Here is a 17,477-nt window from a genome sequence, read left to right on the forward strand (position 1 = left end):
CGGAAGAACTAAATCAAATTCTATCTGTATTTGTAAAACTATATGTACTTAAAAATTAAAAGCCAATCTGAAATACTCACTGCCTGTAAGTGATTTGGAAGTTCCTAAACATCACCAGATGATCTGTGATAACACTCAAGCTGCTAGTATTGTTTTCTGGGTTTTTTTTTTTTTTTTTTGGTATTTATTTATTTATTTATTTATTTATGTATTATGACTGGGTTGGCTTCAAACTCACAGAGATCTGCCTCCCTCTGCCTCCTGAGTGCTGGAATTAAAAAAACTCACCACCATGACTGGCATGGCATGGCATAAATATACCCTGTATTTATTTATTTTTCTTTAAAACTATTTCTATTCAGGTAGAGGTTCACGTATCCCTAGCTGGGAACTCACTATGTTGCAATGAATGATCTTTAACATCTGACCCTCTTGTCTCTGTTTCCCAAGTTCTTGGGCCTGTCCCATTTCCTTCCTTCCTTCCTTCCTTCCTTCCTGCCTGCCTGCCTTCTCTCCCTCTCTCTCTCTCTCTCTTTGAGATGGGGTGTTTCTCTGTGTAACAGCTCTGGCTGGCCTGGAACTCCCTCGCTCTGTAGACCAGGCTGGCCTCGAACTCACAGAGATCTGCCTGCCTTTGCCTCCCGAGTGCTGGGACTAAAGGCGTGCTTTCTTATTTTTTTATTTGAATTCCTGCATGTTAGTATTTATTTTGTGGGAGCAACAGGCACACATATGCTGTGGAGTGTGTGTAGAGGTCAGAGAACAAATTGTGAGCCAGGTTTCTCTCCTTCTACCATGTTCGTTCTGAAGCTTAAACTCAGGTTGTCAGTCTTGGCAGGGACAAGTGGCCTCAATAACATATTCATTTATAAGATGGCAATACAATCTAGGGCTCTTGGTCAGGATCATTTTCTCTGCCAGTTACAGACTTAAAAAACAAAATAAAACAAACAAGGCCGGGCACACCTTTAAAGGTGCACACCTTTAATCCCAGCACTCAGGAAGCAGAGGCAGGCGGATCTCTGTGAGTTCAACACCATCCTGGTCTACAGAACAAGTTCCAGGACAGGCTTCAAAACAATACAGAGAAACCCTGTCTCGAAAAACTAAACCAAACCAAACCAAACCAAAACAAAAAACCCAAAACCAATCAAACAAAAACTCCCCTGGAACAATTTGGTCAAAGTGAAATTCAGAATGTCAGTTTAAGTGTCACAGTTTTAACTTCACAACATTTCTGGGGTAAATAGAATTATGACTATGTTTTACAGTGTTTCCAGTTTCTAAATCCCGGCCTGTGTGAGCCAAGGAAGGGAATCAGTTGCATGTAACTCTGACAGGTGACAGAGGAGCCTCAAGCTTCAGGGTGCGGAGCTGATACTACACTGGAGCCTTGCAGGCGAACGTGGGTGCAAGGAGCAGCTGTCAACCTGACAGGCATCAGGGCGCTGAGATGTCTATCATCAGCATCCTTCATCCTGCAATCAATGCGGGTGAGTACAGGGCACAGGGCAGCCAGCAGCTGTCAACCTGACAGGTGTCAGGGAGGTAAACTGTCACCAGCATCCAGCATCCCTCCTCCCGGAGCCGTGCAGGTGAGCTCAGGACCGTGGTCCACGCTGCGTGCCCTCGATCTCCCTTCCCGGCGCGACGCCGTGCCCCCAGGAGGCACACCGAGGCGACACCAGGCTGTGCAGTCCTGCCGGGCTCCGCCGCCGCCGCTTCCGCGCCTGCGCAATGGCTCCGCGTCGGCGCTCGCGCTGTCAATAAAGTGCGCGCGCGCCGGAAGCGGAAGCGGCGGGTCTCCATGGCGGCGCCGGCAGCGGGCCCGGTGTTCTGGAGGCGGCTGCTGGGCCTGCTGCCTGGCCGGCCCGGGCTGGCCGCTCTCTTGGGCCGGCTGTCCGACCGCCTGGGCAGGAGCCGGGAGCGCCGGCGCCGGAGGTGAGAACGCTCGGGGCGGGCGTGGCGGGCGTGGCGGGCGGGGGCCTCGCCGTCTCCCCGCGTGCTGGCGGCCAGGCCGCGGCCGCCGTGGGCGTGCACGGAGCAGGAGCCACCCCGGGGCGAGCTCGGGGCTGCGGCGGGTCGCCCGGCCCCGCGGGGTGAGCGTGGCGGTGTGGTGTGCGTTAACGCGCTGGCTGGGCGGGGGGAATCAGCCCTGCGCGGGCCGGCCGGGTGCGGGCTCGGCTTCCACACGCTTTCTCAATCCTGACTCAGCCAGCACTCGGGCCCGTCGAGGGGAAGCTCTCGGAACCCTTGCGACGCGTTTCCAGAGGGCCTGTTTCTGGAAGAAGGACCTGAAGTGGGTTGTGCAAACGATGAAGTAGTCTTTGAAGCTGTTTGTTCGGGCAGTGGTCCTTCAAAGCAAACATTTGCCAAGAGCAGGCCAATGCTGTTGAGAATATTTAGGAGGGGCGGGGGCGGGGGTGGGAAGGCGTGTGTGTGTGGGGGTGGGAAGGCGTGTGTGTGTGTGTGTGTGTGTGTGTGTGTGTGTGTGTGTGTGTGTGTGATTCTCTTGTATGCAAACGTTGAGAGACGTTGGCTCTAGAGAAAGCCTTGCGCCTACTTTATTAGTTGAAACATTGTTCAGCGTTTTGATTTTATACGTGTTTTCTTTTTCTTCTGGTGCTGGGGCTCCAACCCAGAACCTCATACACACCGCTAGGCAACTGGTCTGATAACGAGCCACAACCCCAGCTCTCTTTAAAAATAATTAATTTTGTGTGTGTGAATGCTCGCATGGCATGCTGCTCAGGTGGTGGGAGGGGACCGGCGGTGGAAGTTAGCTCTTTCACCAGGTGATTGAACTCAGGCTATCAGGGTTAGCTGGGAGCTCCAAGTCCTGTGTCTTCCCGCTCTCCTGCTCCCTTTCTTTTAGAGACACCGTCTCATGTAGCTCAGGCTGGCCTTAAACTGGCTAAGTAACTTGTGCTAGCCTAGCACGTCTGCGTCCTCTGCCTCCTCTGCCTCGTCTTCTCCAATGCTGGGATCACAGGTGCGAGCTGCAATGGCCCACTGTCTTAGCGTTTGGTATCTGAGTTCCATGGGTAAGATCTTGTGGTCTTGATAGACAGCTGTGGCTTCCCGTCCCTTGTCGGTTGATTCTTGCCAGCCAAAGCCCAAGTTTGTGTCAGACGAACTTTCAAGTGACAAGATTCGAGGCAGAAAGAAAGTCTTGGATGCCTGTTGATCAGAATGTGTCCAGTTTCCTAGATGCAACCACTCGGTATTCCTTAACTGAGGGTATTCCTTAACTGAGGGTATTCCTTAACTGAGGTGCAATGAAAGACCTGGCCATTCTATTGGGTGGTAATTTACCTCATGCTACCAGACAGCTGCCAAATTTAAGGTTTCAGTTCAGCCTGGAAGATGTGCGGTGTAGGAAGCTTTGTTAATTTCCTCTTTGTTTGGAAACATTGTTATTCATTTTTTTCACTGAAGCCGGGGTATTCTACACAGCTACCCCCACCCACTACTGCTAGGTATCAAATCCAGGAGAGGCAGGCGAGCACTCTAACCACTGAGCTGTACCCTAAACCTGCTTTTTTTTTTTTTTTTTTGTCCTTAAAGGATATGGCTTCATAGCCCAGGTTAGCTTCAAATGTGCTTCGTAGCTGAATCTGATTTTGAACTTCTGGTCCTTTGGGATTACAGGCGTGTGTCTCTGGGCCCAGTTTCACGTAGTGCTGTGGGTAAATTTCCAGGGCTCTGTGCATGCTAGGCAGACTTAGTTTATCAGCTGAATCATACCCCCCAGCCCCCATGCTGTGTAGCCCAGGTTAGCTGAGCTCTGGAACATGTCTTTTTTCTCTTCGTCCTGTTTTGTCTTTTTGTTAGTTTGAGACTGGTTGTCACTGTATAGTTGGCTAACTTAGAACTCTATGTAGACCAGGCTAGCCTCAAACTCAGAGATCCACTTGTCTGCCTTCTGAGTGCTGGGATTAAAGGTGTGTGCTACCACACTTTAGCCCAAGGATTTTAATATTTTTATTTGTGTGTGTGTGTGTGTGTGTGTGTGTGTGTGTGTGTGTGTGCAAGTGCCCTTGGAGACCAGAAATGAAATTGGATCCCCTGGATCTTAAGTTATAGGCAGTTCTAGGAATCAAACCTAAGTCCTCTGTAAGAGCAGTGGACACTTAACTGCTAAGTATATCCAGCCCATTAATACATTTTTGAGACAGGATCTCACAATGCAGCCCTGGCTGTCCTGGAACTTCCTATGTAGATTTTTTTTTTTTTTTTTTTAAAGACAGGGTTTCTCTGTATTGCTTTGGAGCCTGTCCTGGACCTAGCTGGATAGACCAGGCTGGCCTTGAACTCACAGAGATTCACCTGCCTCTGCCTCCCAAGTGCTGGGATTAAAGGCATGCACCAATGTCCGGCTATCTTTTTAAATTGTTATATTTGTTTGTTTGTTTATTGAGTCAGGGTTGAATGTTGCCCAGCCTGACTCAGGCTTGCTATGTAGTTAAGGGCAGCCTTAAACTTATGGATGGGGAATTGCAGGTGCGGCGTGGCAGTGAGGGTAGTCTAAATTGATTTTTACGAGACTTAGCTTTGTTTGAGACAGGGTCGGGAGCTCCTGATCCTCCTCCTACCAGCACCTGGGTTCTGGGATTGCAGGCATTGTCACCACTCTCAGGTCGTCCCCAAATTTTTGCTCAGTATCTGAGCCAGCAGCGTAAGGCTGCAGTTAAGTCGGGGTGTGGGGGATTGGCTGGTGGGTTTCTCTGAGTCACAGCCAGAAATTGAGTTTCTTTGCCCTGCATTCAGAAGCTTTGTTCTACAGTGACGGGGGATCAGTGCTTCCACCAGTGAGTGCCAGGAGGGCTTAGGCTTAGTCCTCGCCTCTGCCTAGTTTGTTTGTAGCTTTTTCTGTTTCTCTGGGGCCTTAGTGTTTGTCATTAGTCATGTCAGTTGTGGCCACTCGCTCTCAGCTGCTGGCTTTCGATTCTTCTCTGCTCACTGCACCTCCCGACTCCTCATTCCCCGAATGGTGTGGTTTCTTGTAATTCTCTGATCACTGATTCATTGATAATAGCTCTGTGTAGTCATGAGCTCGAGTTATTTTAGATTCTGGCTTGCCAGTCTGACTCAGCCATCGGGGGCTTGGTGAATCCTTGCGGCCAGCAGGAGGAACAGTTTTTGCCTGCGTGGTTTCCTCTCAGGCTTGGAGATGCCCATAGAGACCAAAGAACACGAGAAAATCATTTCTTATTAGTGATGTTGACATACTGTTGCTTCTCTGAAGCGAGTGTCTGACTCATTGTCGTTGGGAGAATCATACAGTTCGTTTATCCCTTGTGTGATGGATCATCGCTCTGCTAGGTACTAAGTGAGATAAAGACACAGCCCTGCCTTTACAGTGCCTGTGAGCAGACAGTTCCAGGAAAGTAAGGTGGAAGGTCAGGGCAGCACCCTGGAAGGCCTCCTGGTGGCATGTCACAGAGCTGTGTGGAGTGAACTGAAGGGGGGGGTAGGCATTTCAGGGTCAAAGGATGTTAGCATGAGTACTTGAACAATTTCTTTTTTTTTTTTTTTTTTTTTTTTTTTTTTCCTGTTTTGTTTTTCGAGACAAGGTTTTTCTGTGTAGCTCTAGTGGTCCTGGAACTCTGTAGACCAGGCTGGCCTTGAACTCATAGAAATCCCCTGCCTCTTGAGCGCTGTGATTAAAGGCATGTGCCACCACACCTGGCCCTTGAACCATTGAAAACAGCTGATGGGGAGGACTCCTAAGTAGGAAAGGAGCTAGAAGCAAGTTTGTCTCTGGGCCAGAGACCTAGGAAGGCAAATATTAGGTCCTTGTGGGATTTCTTTTGTGGATGGTACCGTCCTGAGTTTTGGAGGGTTGGTGCTCCTGTGATCAGGGGCAGTGGGAGTATAAAATTAGAGAGCCAGATTAGAGTCAGGCTTGCTTTGGGTACAGGAGGAGTGATGCTGAGGCAGGTGGTGACCAAGTGCTTGGGTTGTAGTGCTCGACTGAAGCCGCATGTTTGGGGGACGATGATAAGGTCATTTGTGGCTCCTGAGCTACATTCAGGTGCATCCAGGCAAGGTGCCCAGTGCTTAAGATAGGGCCACACCTTGGATGGAGGGTTTCGGAGCCAGTGTGCATAAATTGGGCTCCTTAATTGGAGTAGATGAGACCTACTGGGAAATGTATCAAGAAAAGAGGGTGTTCTTTTTCTAATCTTGAATTGTTTGGCATATAAGGAAATATTCTCTTGTGATCAATAGTTTTCCCTCTAAAACTACGAATAGGTTAGCTAGGTTTACAACTAAGTCTGTCCTTTTTTAAACTTAAGTCTGTTTCCTTTATGGGGCCACTGTTGTACTTTTCCTGGCTTGTTAGAGGGAAACGGGCAGCCACAGGAGCCGCTTGCAGTTGGAGTTTCTTGTGCTGCGCTGGAAGGTTAGTGCTACAGTCTGAGATTTCTATTTCGAGGGGCCATCACACCCCAGCAGTGACTTTTCTAATGTTGGCGCTCAGTCTTTCCAACCTGCTAGAGCTCTGTCTCTTGGTTTATTTTAGTTTTCAAGATAGATGGTCACATAGCCCAGGCTAGCCTGAAACTCAGTGTGTAGTGGAGGGTGGCTGTGCCACTGTCCTGGCCTCCAGTGAGTTTGTCAGGGTTGTTGTTGCTGTTGGACTGGGGCTTGAACACAGGACCCTTGCACGTGCTAAGCCAGCCCTTTACCACTGGTCTGTGCCATCAGTTCCTCCTGGTGTATTGTTCATGCAGTTTGCACGGGTGGGAGGGAGGTAATCTGGAATCTAAGTAATGTGACCTTGAGTGAGTTAACGTTTGCTTCCCCGATGAGTGGCTTGCAGCTGTATTGACAGTGTCCCTGAGTGTCTTAGCTGGGGGTGAGTGGACCTGTGCTGCTAGGCAGATGGAGAACAGCCTGGGATTAGAATGCTCTGATAGCTAATCCCCTTGTAAACACTGATAAATGGCAAAGGAGGCAGCCTGGCGGGAGCCAGGTGAGGGTAGACACGCTGCTTCATGTCATGCCCTTTGTTCTTGCCATGCCTTGAGAGCCATGGGCTTTAAAGACATTTCAGCTCTTCAGTCCCCCAGTGTCACCCACTTCCTCTTGGCTTGTGGTCAGCGTGTAGCTGGATGCTGGCAGCTGGGCCTCGAGCGGTACTTACTGGGGGAGTCCAGCGGCCACCGTCTTGAGTAACCTAGAGCATCACTTCCCTTGCTGGGGCTTGGACTGCAGAAGTCAGGAAGGTCCACTGCTGCCAGGGCTGCAGGAAGTACGGACTTGTCAGGAAGTTATGACTGTTACTCTTCTCATTAGCTCACTTTTCACATTTAGTGTGCATGGCGGGTAGGTGGGGCGGGCAGAGGGTGGGCTTCTCTTAAAAAAGTAGTTTCTGAAAATGTGATGACCAAATACTACATTTTCTTCTAAAGACGTTTGGACAGATTTGACTGGGATGGCAACGTCTGTGCCAGGAACTCTGTCTCCCAGAGGGAACAGACCCTGAGGCCTTGCACAGGGCAGAGCATTCCTGACCTTTGTGGGTTCTCTGTGGTAGGTCAGGAGGCGTCTTCCAGCTTCACATCATTCTGTCCAAAGCCCTGCACGGCTTTGTGTCTGTTGTGCAGGTCTGTCCTCAGAGCCAGACAACCTTGTGGGCTTGTGTGTCCACACCCCCTGAGGGGCCTGGGAGGGCCGAGAGACCTCACCCGAGTAAATCGTCACTAGAAGGATGAGAAAGTCACAGCTCTGCCATCCATTGCCTGTTGTAACAGTCTATCTTCTGAGCCAAACGGCTGCCATCTTGGGGGTGTTCAGCTGTGCCTGCTTGAAGAGATCACCCCAGCTGGGCTTGCTGTCTGTCCACACCCCATAGAGGTCAGGGAGGGCCTTATCTGAGTAACACCTGTTGCATGCAAAGCTGCCCTCAGAGAGGGGCTGGGGCATATAGGCTGGGGAGGAGGCTCTAACAATGGAGCCGTCAGTGGGAAAGCCGTGGTCCCGGCTGGGTAAAGGATTGATGTGGCCTTTTTGGAGGAAGCACATATACTCCATCCAGTAAGTACCCCACCTGTGCTCTGTCACGAATCCACTAAAGGCATTTACTCACTTAAAGTGGCTTTGGTCCCTTAGTGCCCGGGTTTGTTGGAACTATGCAAGTCCCCTGGGAAGGATTTGTAGTCCCAGTGTCGCACTGGTGGTAGGAAGCATTGGGGACTATGGCTCCGGGGTGTTGGGGCTGCAGAGGGGGACATGTAGACAACAGTGTGCTTCTGGGATTTGACTTTCTAGTTGCTTCTTCCTACTGAGGATGGGGGGCTAGGCTGGGTCTGGCTGTGGCCCACCCACAGGTGAGGCAAGCCAGTGTCTTTGCATAGGTGCATGCAACCCCAAATGCCTCACGTGATGAGCATTTCTGCTGCTCCACCCAAGGGCGTGCGTCTTTCTGTTGGGTGGCAGCTTGGCAATTTTGAGCTCAGTTGACACTATTGTCCTGTGCACCTCATGGGGGAGTGTTGAGGGGACACCATCCTGCCTAGGACTCTGGTTTATCAGACTGATTTCCTGTCCATCCAGGAGCTCAGACTGCCCATGCTGTGCTCTGGGGTGGCTGGCGGGAAGAAGCCCTCTCCTTTGCTTTCACACTCACCGTGCACAGGTCACAGGACCCTGCTGGTAGGGTTTCCAGTCATTCTGAGCAGGGAATTCACCTGTGGGGTTACAGCCTTAAGTCTGACTCAACTTTCACCCAGAGTCAGGTATCCTGTGGGTGTGGTCTGAGCAGCTAATTTTAAGAGGATGCTGTCCTGGGTCCTCAGGGTGGTAGGCTAAGGATGGCTTTGTGCTGTTGGCCCCTCATGCTGAGAGTGACATGTGACTCCAGGCCTTGGGTGCAGGTTGGGGGGAACCGCTGGCCCGCAGGCCTTGTTCTCTCTACCTGCTGGACATTTAGGAGGAAGGAGAGCCTTCAGAGAGGCAAGGCCCACAGAACCTTGTCTGTCTCTCTTCCTTCTCTGTGTAATTACAACTGGTGCTAGATGGTATCTAGAAGGAGAGGACTTAGGGGAACCAGCTGTAGATGTGGGAATTGTGCATGCGCAGCAGCGCAGAGGCTTGCTTCCTTAAATGCAAGCATGACGTCAGTCCTTTGTAACCACAGCCTCTGCCTTGCAGCTCTCAGACTTAGTCTTCAACGGGACACATTGTTTCTTTTTTCTCTAAAAAAAAAAAAAAAAATCTGTATCTGTCTATTTATGCCATTAACTTGCTGTACTCAGTTCGTTGTCTCTCTCTCTCTCTCCCTCCCTCCCTCCCCCTCTCTCCTTTTGTCTCTGGGCATTGAACTCAGGTCATCTGTTGCAGCAATGACCTTTACCACTGACCAGGGCATGTGCTTTTCTAAGCCTCCTGGCTTTGGGGGAATCACTTGATCACTTGTGCAGGTGGTGGCCTCTGGAGACAAGATCACTGTACAGTGTGGCTAGTGCTGTTGAGAGGACAAGCTTTGCATTGTGGGAAGCCAGGAGCCAGCCTCCATGTGTTTGGCCTAGAGCAGACCAGGGCGCTGCCCTTTGTCCCTTCGTCCAGTGTAGCCGGGTCTCCAGTGTGTGCTGTCGTTGTCCTTTAGCTCCCTCCCTTACTGCTCCACACCTCTTGAGTGAGAGAGAGCAGGGTGAGGTCTGGGCTGCCTCTACAGTGAATGCCAAACCCTAATTGGTTCGCAGCTCCTTCTTTCTCGAAAAAAATAAACCCGTCAGTGCACAGATTAAATGGGAAGTCAGGGCGGCACCCCTGAACACGTCTCCCCCCAGCTAGGCCGCTCCCCTGGGGGACGTTCACCAGTGTTGCAGTCCGGACCCCCCCCCCATACAGTGTGAATTTTGCTGGTTTTTAACATTTTCAGGGTTGCCTACTGAAAGCCTCCCAGCAGCTCCAGGCATCACCTGCCCCTCCCCTTTGACCATGCCTCTGTGACATTTATTTAATCCCCTTTAGCATTTCCTCTTTGATCTCTGTAATCCCAGGTGTGAGTTGGTGAGGCCTTCACAAGTGTGGGAGGCAGAGGCTGCCAGCCCGTGCAGATTCCCATAGTGTGTTGTGTTAGGTAGTCACATGATGGCATGGTTTTCTCATCTTCCTCTCTGTCCACGTGATGGCCGTGGGGATTGAGGGTGTGGCATGGAGTGAAGCAGGCAGCCCCTCCACAGTGGGGGACATGCTGTGGGGTGGAGGCTCACGGCTGCATAGACCATGCTCTTTTATTTGCAAGCCAGCAAGCACCAAGGAGTGCCCTCACCTTCCATGGCGGGAGCAGGAGACTGCTGCATCCTCACCTTCATAGTGGGAGCAGGAGACTGCTATATCCTCACCTTCTATGGCAAGAGCAGGAGACTGCTGCATAACCTCTGCATGGGTGGCTAAGGCATTGCATTCTTCCCAGGACCCAGAGAGCCAGTACCTTCCACTGTTGACTAAAGTTTCTTGGCAGTGAGTTGGCCATGACAGACCGGTGGGCTTTCTGGGAAGTGTAGCCTAGGGCCATCTGGCATCCCTGTGGTGCGGGAGCCCTGGGGAGCTTCATTGCTGGAGCACAGACCAAGCAGTGAAATCATCTTCCTGGAACCCTCACTGAGCCCAGGGTGCTGAGGAAACGTTGCCCAGAACCCTCTCCAGTGACACAGTGCACAGGGCTCCCTGCTGTCTGCAGCCTGGGGTTTATAGTGGTTGGTGTGGGGGTTTGCACAGGGCTGGCTGCAGGGATATGGCTCAGCGTGGACACATCAAAGCTTCCTGGAGCATAGCTTCATGCTTTGTGGAGTCAGGCTGGTGTTGTGGGATTCTGGAAGGATGTGTAAGAGAAAATCTAATGGTCCTCTAATAGGAACCCATGTCGGGGTCTCCTGGCAGAGTCTAGACTAACCTCGTTTCCAGTATCTGTAGGCAGGATTTAAAAACATGGTTGTTTTATTTATTTATTTATTTATTGCCAATTTTATATCATTAAACAGCGCGTCTTGATCCTATCTATTCCCCAGCAGGATCTTTATATCGTTTCCTTCTTTTAAAAAAGAATTTTCTTTCCAACCCTGAGCCTGTGTGTACAAGCTATGTGTTCCAGTGCCAGCAGTGGACAGAAGAGGGTGTTGAATCCACTGGAGCTGGCTGGTGTGAGCTGTCCAATGTGCTCTGTGCCAGAGCAGCAGAAACCCCTAACTGCTGAGTTGTTGCTCCAACTCTCCTCCCACTCCTCCATTTTCAATGTAAACCCAGTGAGTCCAGTTAGTGCTGATCTTGTGGTTTTATCTTGTGCTGGTGACTGGAGCGCCTGTGAGGTCGTGGGTGCCACAGTCATGTCATATCCAAAAGGCAGCATGTCACGGTGCCTCTCTCCATCCATCAGTTCTTAGATCCTCTCTACCCATCCATCAGCTCTTAGATCATTTCCATCCATCCATCAGCTCATAGATCCTCTCCATCCATCAGCTCTTAGATCCTCTCCATCCATCCATCCATCCATCCATCCATCCATCCATCCATCAGCTCTTAGGTCCTCTCCACCCATCCATCAGCTCTTAGATCCTCTCCACCCATCCATCAGCTCTTAGATCATTTCCATCCATCCATCAGGTCATAGATCCTCTCCATCCATCCATCAGCTCTTAGGTCCTCTCCACCCATCCATCAGCTCTTAGATCCTCTCCACCCATCCATCAGCTCTTAGATCCTCTCCATCTATCAGCTCTTAGATCCTCTCCATCCATCCATCAGCTCTTAGATCCTCTCCATCCATCCATCAGCTCTTAGATCCTCTCCACCCATCCATCAGCTCTTAGATCTCTCTGTTCTCTTCCTGGATACTCTTTGAGTCTTGGTGAGGTCTATGTGGATGTCCAGCTTAGGCTGAGCATTCAGCTTTCCTGTTACAAGTCTTCCTTGCCTGCTGGCCACTACAGGAAGGCTTCTCTGGCCAAGGCTGAGAGCATAACCCATAGATATTTAGAAGGCAGTTTAACAACATGTCCACTTAACAAAAAACAACAAAACCAAAAGACTAGGGCCTGTGACTACACAAAGCCGTGTACCCTGCACCAGATTTACAATGACATAAATGAGTCCTTCCTGTGGAACGGGCCTTGCATCTGAACAGAAGGTGATTGGTTATCTCATAATCTTTTGTACTGTTGTTCCATGGGCACGTTTTTGCCTGAGAGGTCACTGCTGGGTAAGGCAGACCATTGATGACTTTCCTCCCCAGTGATAGTCAGCACTGTTAAAACCCCCAGAAGGGAGGAAGTGTTGAGGGATGTCCGTTCCACATGTGTTTCCCTATGTCCTACAGCCAAAGTGTGTGTTCAGCAATAGGGTCTTGCTGCCTAGTTATGGGGGCAACAGGATAGCAACAATAGCCTGTGTTGTTTGGGGGCCTCTGGGCCATCCCTGACAAGTAGCCCATAGGCAGGATTTTTCTGAGGTGTATTTATGTCAGAGGGGCAGGTTGAGCCAGGCAAGAACTTTTATGATCTTCCTTGTGGCTGCTTTCCCTTGGTCCCTGAGTTATTGGGAACTATTTTGGTTGGGTTTGTATGTAGGCATTGTCACTTGGGTGTGCAACACTGGCTCCTTCAAGGTACTAGGAGGAAGGAGGACTTAAATTATATGGAAAAATCTGAACTGGCCAAAACTCTCTCCCAGAGTAAGGCAGTTGCTGGAGCTATTTGATTGACAGAAGTAGCTCATTTGCATGTTTCTTTAACCAGGTCACCATGGCTGTTATTGGCCCCCTTGCTGTCACCAACGGTTCCTCAGGTCACCTCCCCACCTTGCTGCCTGTGTCCCGAGGGTGTGCACAGATTCCAGTGGATCAGAAACCTGGTCCCAGAGTTCGGTGTCTCCAGCTCCCATGTCAGGGTGCTGTCCTCCCCTGCAGAGTTCTTCGAGCTCTTGAAGGTGAGTTGTTTGAGGGACCAAGAACAGGAATTGGACGGGGCGGGGGTGTCAGGGTTTGGTGGGCCCTGACACCCTCTGTTGTAGACACTTTGGTGCAATTTTCCTTAGCCTTGGATCTCGCTTTCAACTTCACCCTCATGGATGGTTGAGTTGAACTCTAAGCAGATGCCTGTCTGGGTAGACAGGGAGGAGCGAGGGCGGGGCTAGACCCCAAGCCTGGAGGCAGTGAGGACTGGTAGCCCACAGTCCTTCTCTGTAAAGGTGCTGGGGCTTGTGCATGAGAATCCCTCCCTGGGTGTCAGCTTCTTCATGGAAGCTGTCCTGCCTGGGGGATCTCAGGAGGGGTTGTGTGTGCAGTGGCCACATGGTGACAGGGCACTTCAGGTTAGGAGACTGCACTCTGTAGCTCAGGGTCCTGACACCCTGGGGCACTGGGAGTCTGTCTGTGGTATGTCTGTGCTTTCTTTCCTTTCCTAGGGCTTGCTCTCCACAGCTCTGTTTCTCATTACATGCCCACTTCATGGTTGGACTGCTAATTGGAGTGAAGTCATTCAGCACTAATTAATCTTTAACTATGTGAGTTCTCTGTCTGAATTCATATTAGCAATGGCTCTGGAATGGAGATCTGCTGAGGCTGGTGGCCAGCAGGGTGCTGGGAGGCAGCAAGAGACACAGGTGTAGGCTCATCTCTACTCACCCTCTGCCTGTGCTGGTCCGCACTTCCAGTTCTGGCTGGCTTGTTCTCTGTGTGCCCAGGGGCAGGGCTGGGCGGGTTCATGCCCGTGTGTGGGCCAGTGCCCGTGGGGTCCCCTTGCTTTCCTTGTACCCCACTTTGGTGTGTGTGTGTGTGGGCCTGAACTGACTGCCAGCTGCTGTTTTCCTCCAGCCTCGATTTTAGTAGATAACTAAACAAAGGAAGTAGCAGCCTGATGATGTGTATGTTTTCTCCTTGTGCCTAAGCATTTCCGGGTGTCCGTGCATCTGTCTAGTCAGTGTACCCAACTTCTTGAGTGGACAGTACTAACTGGGGTGATGTCCCTTCTCAAGTTGGAGGCCTGGGCTGTGCTTTGTGGCTCCCTCCTGATGACACTCTGTTGTGTCCTTTGGAGTTGATGTTTGTGTTTTTGGGGACAGAGTCTCATGTTGCCCCAGCTGGCCCCTAACTGGGTATGAACTCCCGATGGATCTTCCTGTTTTTTCTCCCAGGAGTTGGGATGACAGGTGTGATGGGCATGCACTGCCACGCTTTGTGTGTTTTTGCTGACGTCTCTGGGGTGTGGCTGCCTAGGACTTTGGAGATGGGGCCCTTTATTCGGCTGGGCTGGAGCAGAGCCTGGGCTGTTGACATGACTTGGAACGTGTTGTCCTTTCACTTGTGCCTGTGCGTGTGCGCGCATGCGTGTATGCGTGTGCGCGCATGCGTGCAGCAGTGCTTGGTTTCGGACAGCCAGACTTCAGAAGGTGGCAAGTGCATCTGTGCTCACACACCCTCCTCTAGTCCCAGAGGTATGGGAAGGAGCTCCATGCTGCTTTGGACCAAATGTACATGTATTCACTTGAGGGCTGAAGCTGTGTAGCTGCGTGCTTATGGGGTTTATATTGGTGAGGTGAAATGCACTGTGGGTGAGTTCTCATCAGAGTGCATCCTGGGGATGGAGAATGTGTTCAGTTGATAGAGTGCTTACCTCACAGCCGTGAAGATCTGAGTTCCAGGCTGGTGACACCTGTCTCAAAAGTAAACAACACATGGTGGAACAGCCCAGGATGGGTCTATGTCCCCATATGCTTGTCTGCACACTTACATGTACCAGCACTTACACAAACGTGCATGTATAAATACATACACACGCGCACACATGCGCACACACACACACATACTCCTTTACCCCTTAGTGGTTCTGTTGCATTTTGTTTTCCCGTTAGACTGTGCCTTGCTTTGCACAATAAATATTGGAATTAAGGTTGTGGCTCCTCCTTTTGGGAAGTTGCTGTGTCTGTGCTGGGCTACTTGGAGTATTAGTAATGGTGAGGCTGTAGAGCCGTTCAGCTTATAGTATGATTTGCCTCCAAGTGAACTACTAAAACAATGACTGAATATAAGGTAGAATTGTTTCTCCTCTTCCAGGGGCAGATAAAAATAGCCAAGAGGCGGGTCGTGATGGCATCCCTCTACTTGGGGACAGGACCGTTGGAGCAGGAACTGGTAAGGCTTAGGGGCAGGTGGCCCCAGCAGCAGGAGGAGCCAGCTCCAGTGTCACAGTTGACCCTAGCTGCCTTTCTGGCCTCTGCATGATGATGGTTGGGAGACCCAGGCATGTGCTGGCCAGCAGCACCCCAAGCCTTACAGGGCTGTCTGGCCTACTCTACCTGACCACAACCCAGAGGCTGTGTCAGCTCCATGGCCTAAAGAGACAGGAAGAAAACCAAAGAATGTGGGTCATGTCAGGTGCATGACATCTACCTGTCCGTGCAGTTGTAGTGGGGCATGGCCACACTCATCCTGTCCCGTGACAGTGCGGTTGTAGCACTGGTGTGTGTCTGGAGGAGAACATTTGTGGAGATGTGAGACCTGAGACACATTGTACCCCTGCCCTGCAGTCAAGCTTCTTGGGGTCCAGGCTGGAGAGGGCGCTTGACGGTGGCCAATAGCTCATGTAGATAGTCCGTGCTCCCAATAGTGTGGTGGGCTGATTCAGTGCTCAGAGGCAGGAGCAGCTCTGTGGTCTCGCATGTGATCCTGTGATACTTTTCCTGTCAGGTGGATTGTCTGGAAAGTTCTCTGGAGAAGTCACTACAGTCGAAGTTTCCCTCCGACCTCAAGGTCTCTATCCTCCTAGACTTCACCAGGGGCTCAAGAGGTAGGTGCTGCACACCTTCCTCTCTGCTCACTGGCTTGAGTCACCCTCTAACAGGCCTTCACAGGGCTGCCTGCTGACCCCAACCATTCCTGGCGCAGCTCTGTGTAGCACAGCTTGGAACAGCCGGGGTAGAAAAAGGCTTTCCCGAGTCTGTGGCTCCTGGGTCCTGTCTCCTCCCTGCTTCCTTTGGCCTTGCTTTGTTTTAAGGCTTTGTGTGGGATTAAAGGCGTGTGCCACCACCGCCCGGCTCAGGCCAAAGTTTCTGAGTGACTGCTGCAGATGTGGGTAATGTCGTGTCTGGCTCAGCCTGAGTGGGCGTGGCCCTCCAGGGGGCAGTTGATAAGACATACCGGGAGGAGGGGACTGGTGTGGCTGAGGACCAGTCCTGCCCTGGAGCATGTTGTGTCCTGTGGCTTGTTTCACCGTGCCCCAGGTAAAGTGACACCCCAGGCAGTTGGTCTGTCTGGCAGTCAGGGCTTGTGTCTGTCTTTCCTGGTGGGAAGTTACAGGTGTTGCCTCTGCCGCTCGCACGCAGGTAGGAAGAACTCTCGCACCATGCTGCTCCCACTCCTGCAGCGGTTTCCAGAGCACGTGCGTGTGTCCCTCTTCCACACGCCAAACCTCCGAGGCCTCCTGCGCCTCCTCATCCCAGAGCGCTTCAACGAGACCATCGGGCTCCAGCACATCAAGGTGTACCTCTTCGACAACAACGTCGTCCTGAGTGGGTGAGCGCTCTGTTGTGCTAGAAGCTGGCAGTCCACATGAAGGCACGCGGCCAGTCTGCCCCAGCTCCTTAGAGGAGGGGCTGTGCAGGTTGTAGGTGGCGCTCACCTCTTTAGTGGCCCGTGTCATTGTTTGTCACGGTGACGCTGTGTCTATGTTCCTCACTTCATGTGAGGACACGTAACTGTCAAGCAGAGCCCCAGAACCACAAACTGAGTGTGATGGAAGCCCGGGTCTGTGGGCTGTGACGTCACTGGCAGACAGCTGTTCTCCACCTGGCTTGGCTGCTTTTGTGGGGTGCCACCTCTGTTCTGTTACTCAGTGTCCTACACATAGGCTGCCCTGGTTTGATGACACCATGAGATTGTCACCGGGGTACACACATTCTTGGCTACATCCTCCTCTGACTCTTCCTCTCTACAGTGCCAACTTGAGTGATTCCTACTTCACCAATCGCCAGGACCGCTACGTGTTTTTACAAGACTGCCCTGAGATTGCAGACTTCTTCACAGAGCTGGTGGACGCTGTGGGGGATGTGTCGCTGCAGCTGCAGGGGGACGACACGGTGGACGTTGTGGATGGGATGGTGCACCCTTACAAAGGTAGGGCAGCCTTAGACTCCCGTGGTGTCAGAGAAATGTGATTGACCGCCTCTCACATGCCTCCTGCCCTGTAAGCAAGAGCCCGCCTGGGAAGTGGGGAGTCTGATCGGGTGGCCACCCTCCCCATTCTTACAGGAAGCAGCCTGCTTAGAGACCACCTTCCCACCTTGGCCTCTTCCCCAAATCTCCTATCATAGCAGCCCTGGGGAGGCCTGGCCTCCTGCCTGGAAAGTAGCATGGGAGCCTGAGCTCTGCTGCAGGCAAGCCCTTGCACGGCATTCCTGGGTACTCACATTCCCGTGATTCCTGTGGCCGTGGATTCTCCTGGCCTTAAAGGGCTGCTGCATGCAGCAGACTA

General features: G+C 51.6%; 1 protein-coding gene across 1 annotated transcript in view; it reads left to right on the forward strand.

Moving 5' to 3' along the window:
• Nucleotides 1–1,784: 1,784 nt before the first annotated feature.
• Nucleotides 1,785–17,477, forward strand: part of Pgs1 (phosphatidylglycerophosphate synthase 1) — a 32,386-nt gene continuing 16,693 nt past the window's right edge. The window contains exons 1-6 of the mRNA XM_051181491.1: nucleotides 1,785–1,941; nucleotides 12,747–12,936; nucleotides 15,062–15,139; nucleotides 15,695–15,794; nucleotides 16,330–16,519; nucleotides 16,941–17,119. Of these exons, the coding sequence (XP_051037448.1) occupies nucleotides 1,808–1,941; nucleotides 12,747–12,936; nucleotides 15,062–15,139; nucleotides 15,695–15,794; nucleotides 16,330–16,519; nucleotides 16,941–17,119 (871 nt within the window). The 5' untranslated portion in view covers nucleotides 1,785–1,807. The remainder of the gene's footprint in view (nucleotides 1,942–12,746; nucleotides 12,937–15,061; nucleotides 15,140–15,694; nucleotides 15,795–16,329; nucleotides 16,520–16,940; nucleotides 17,120–17,477) is intronic.

This window comes from Phodopus roborovskii, unplaced genomic scaffold (genome assembly GCF_943737965.1).
Source record: "Phodopus roborovskii unplaced genomic scaffold, PHOROB, whole genome shotgun sequence".
NCBI classification, from domain to species: domain Eukaryota; kingdom Metazoa; phylum Chordata; class Mammalia; order Rodentia; family Cricetidae; genus Phodopus; species Phodopus roborovskii.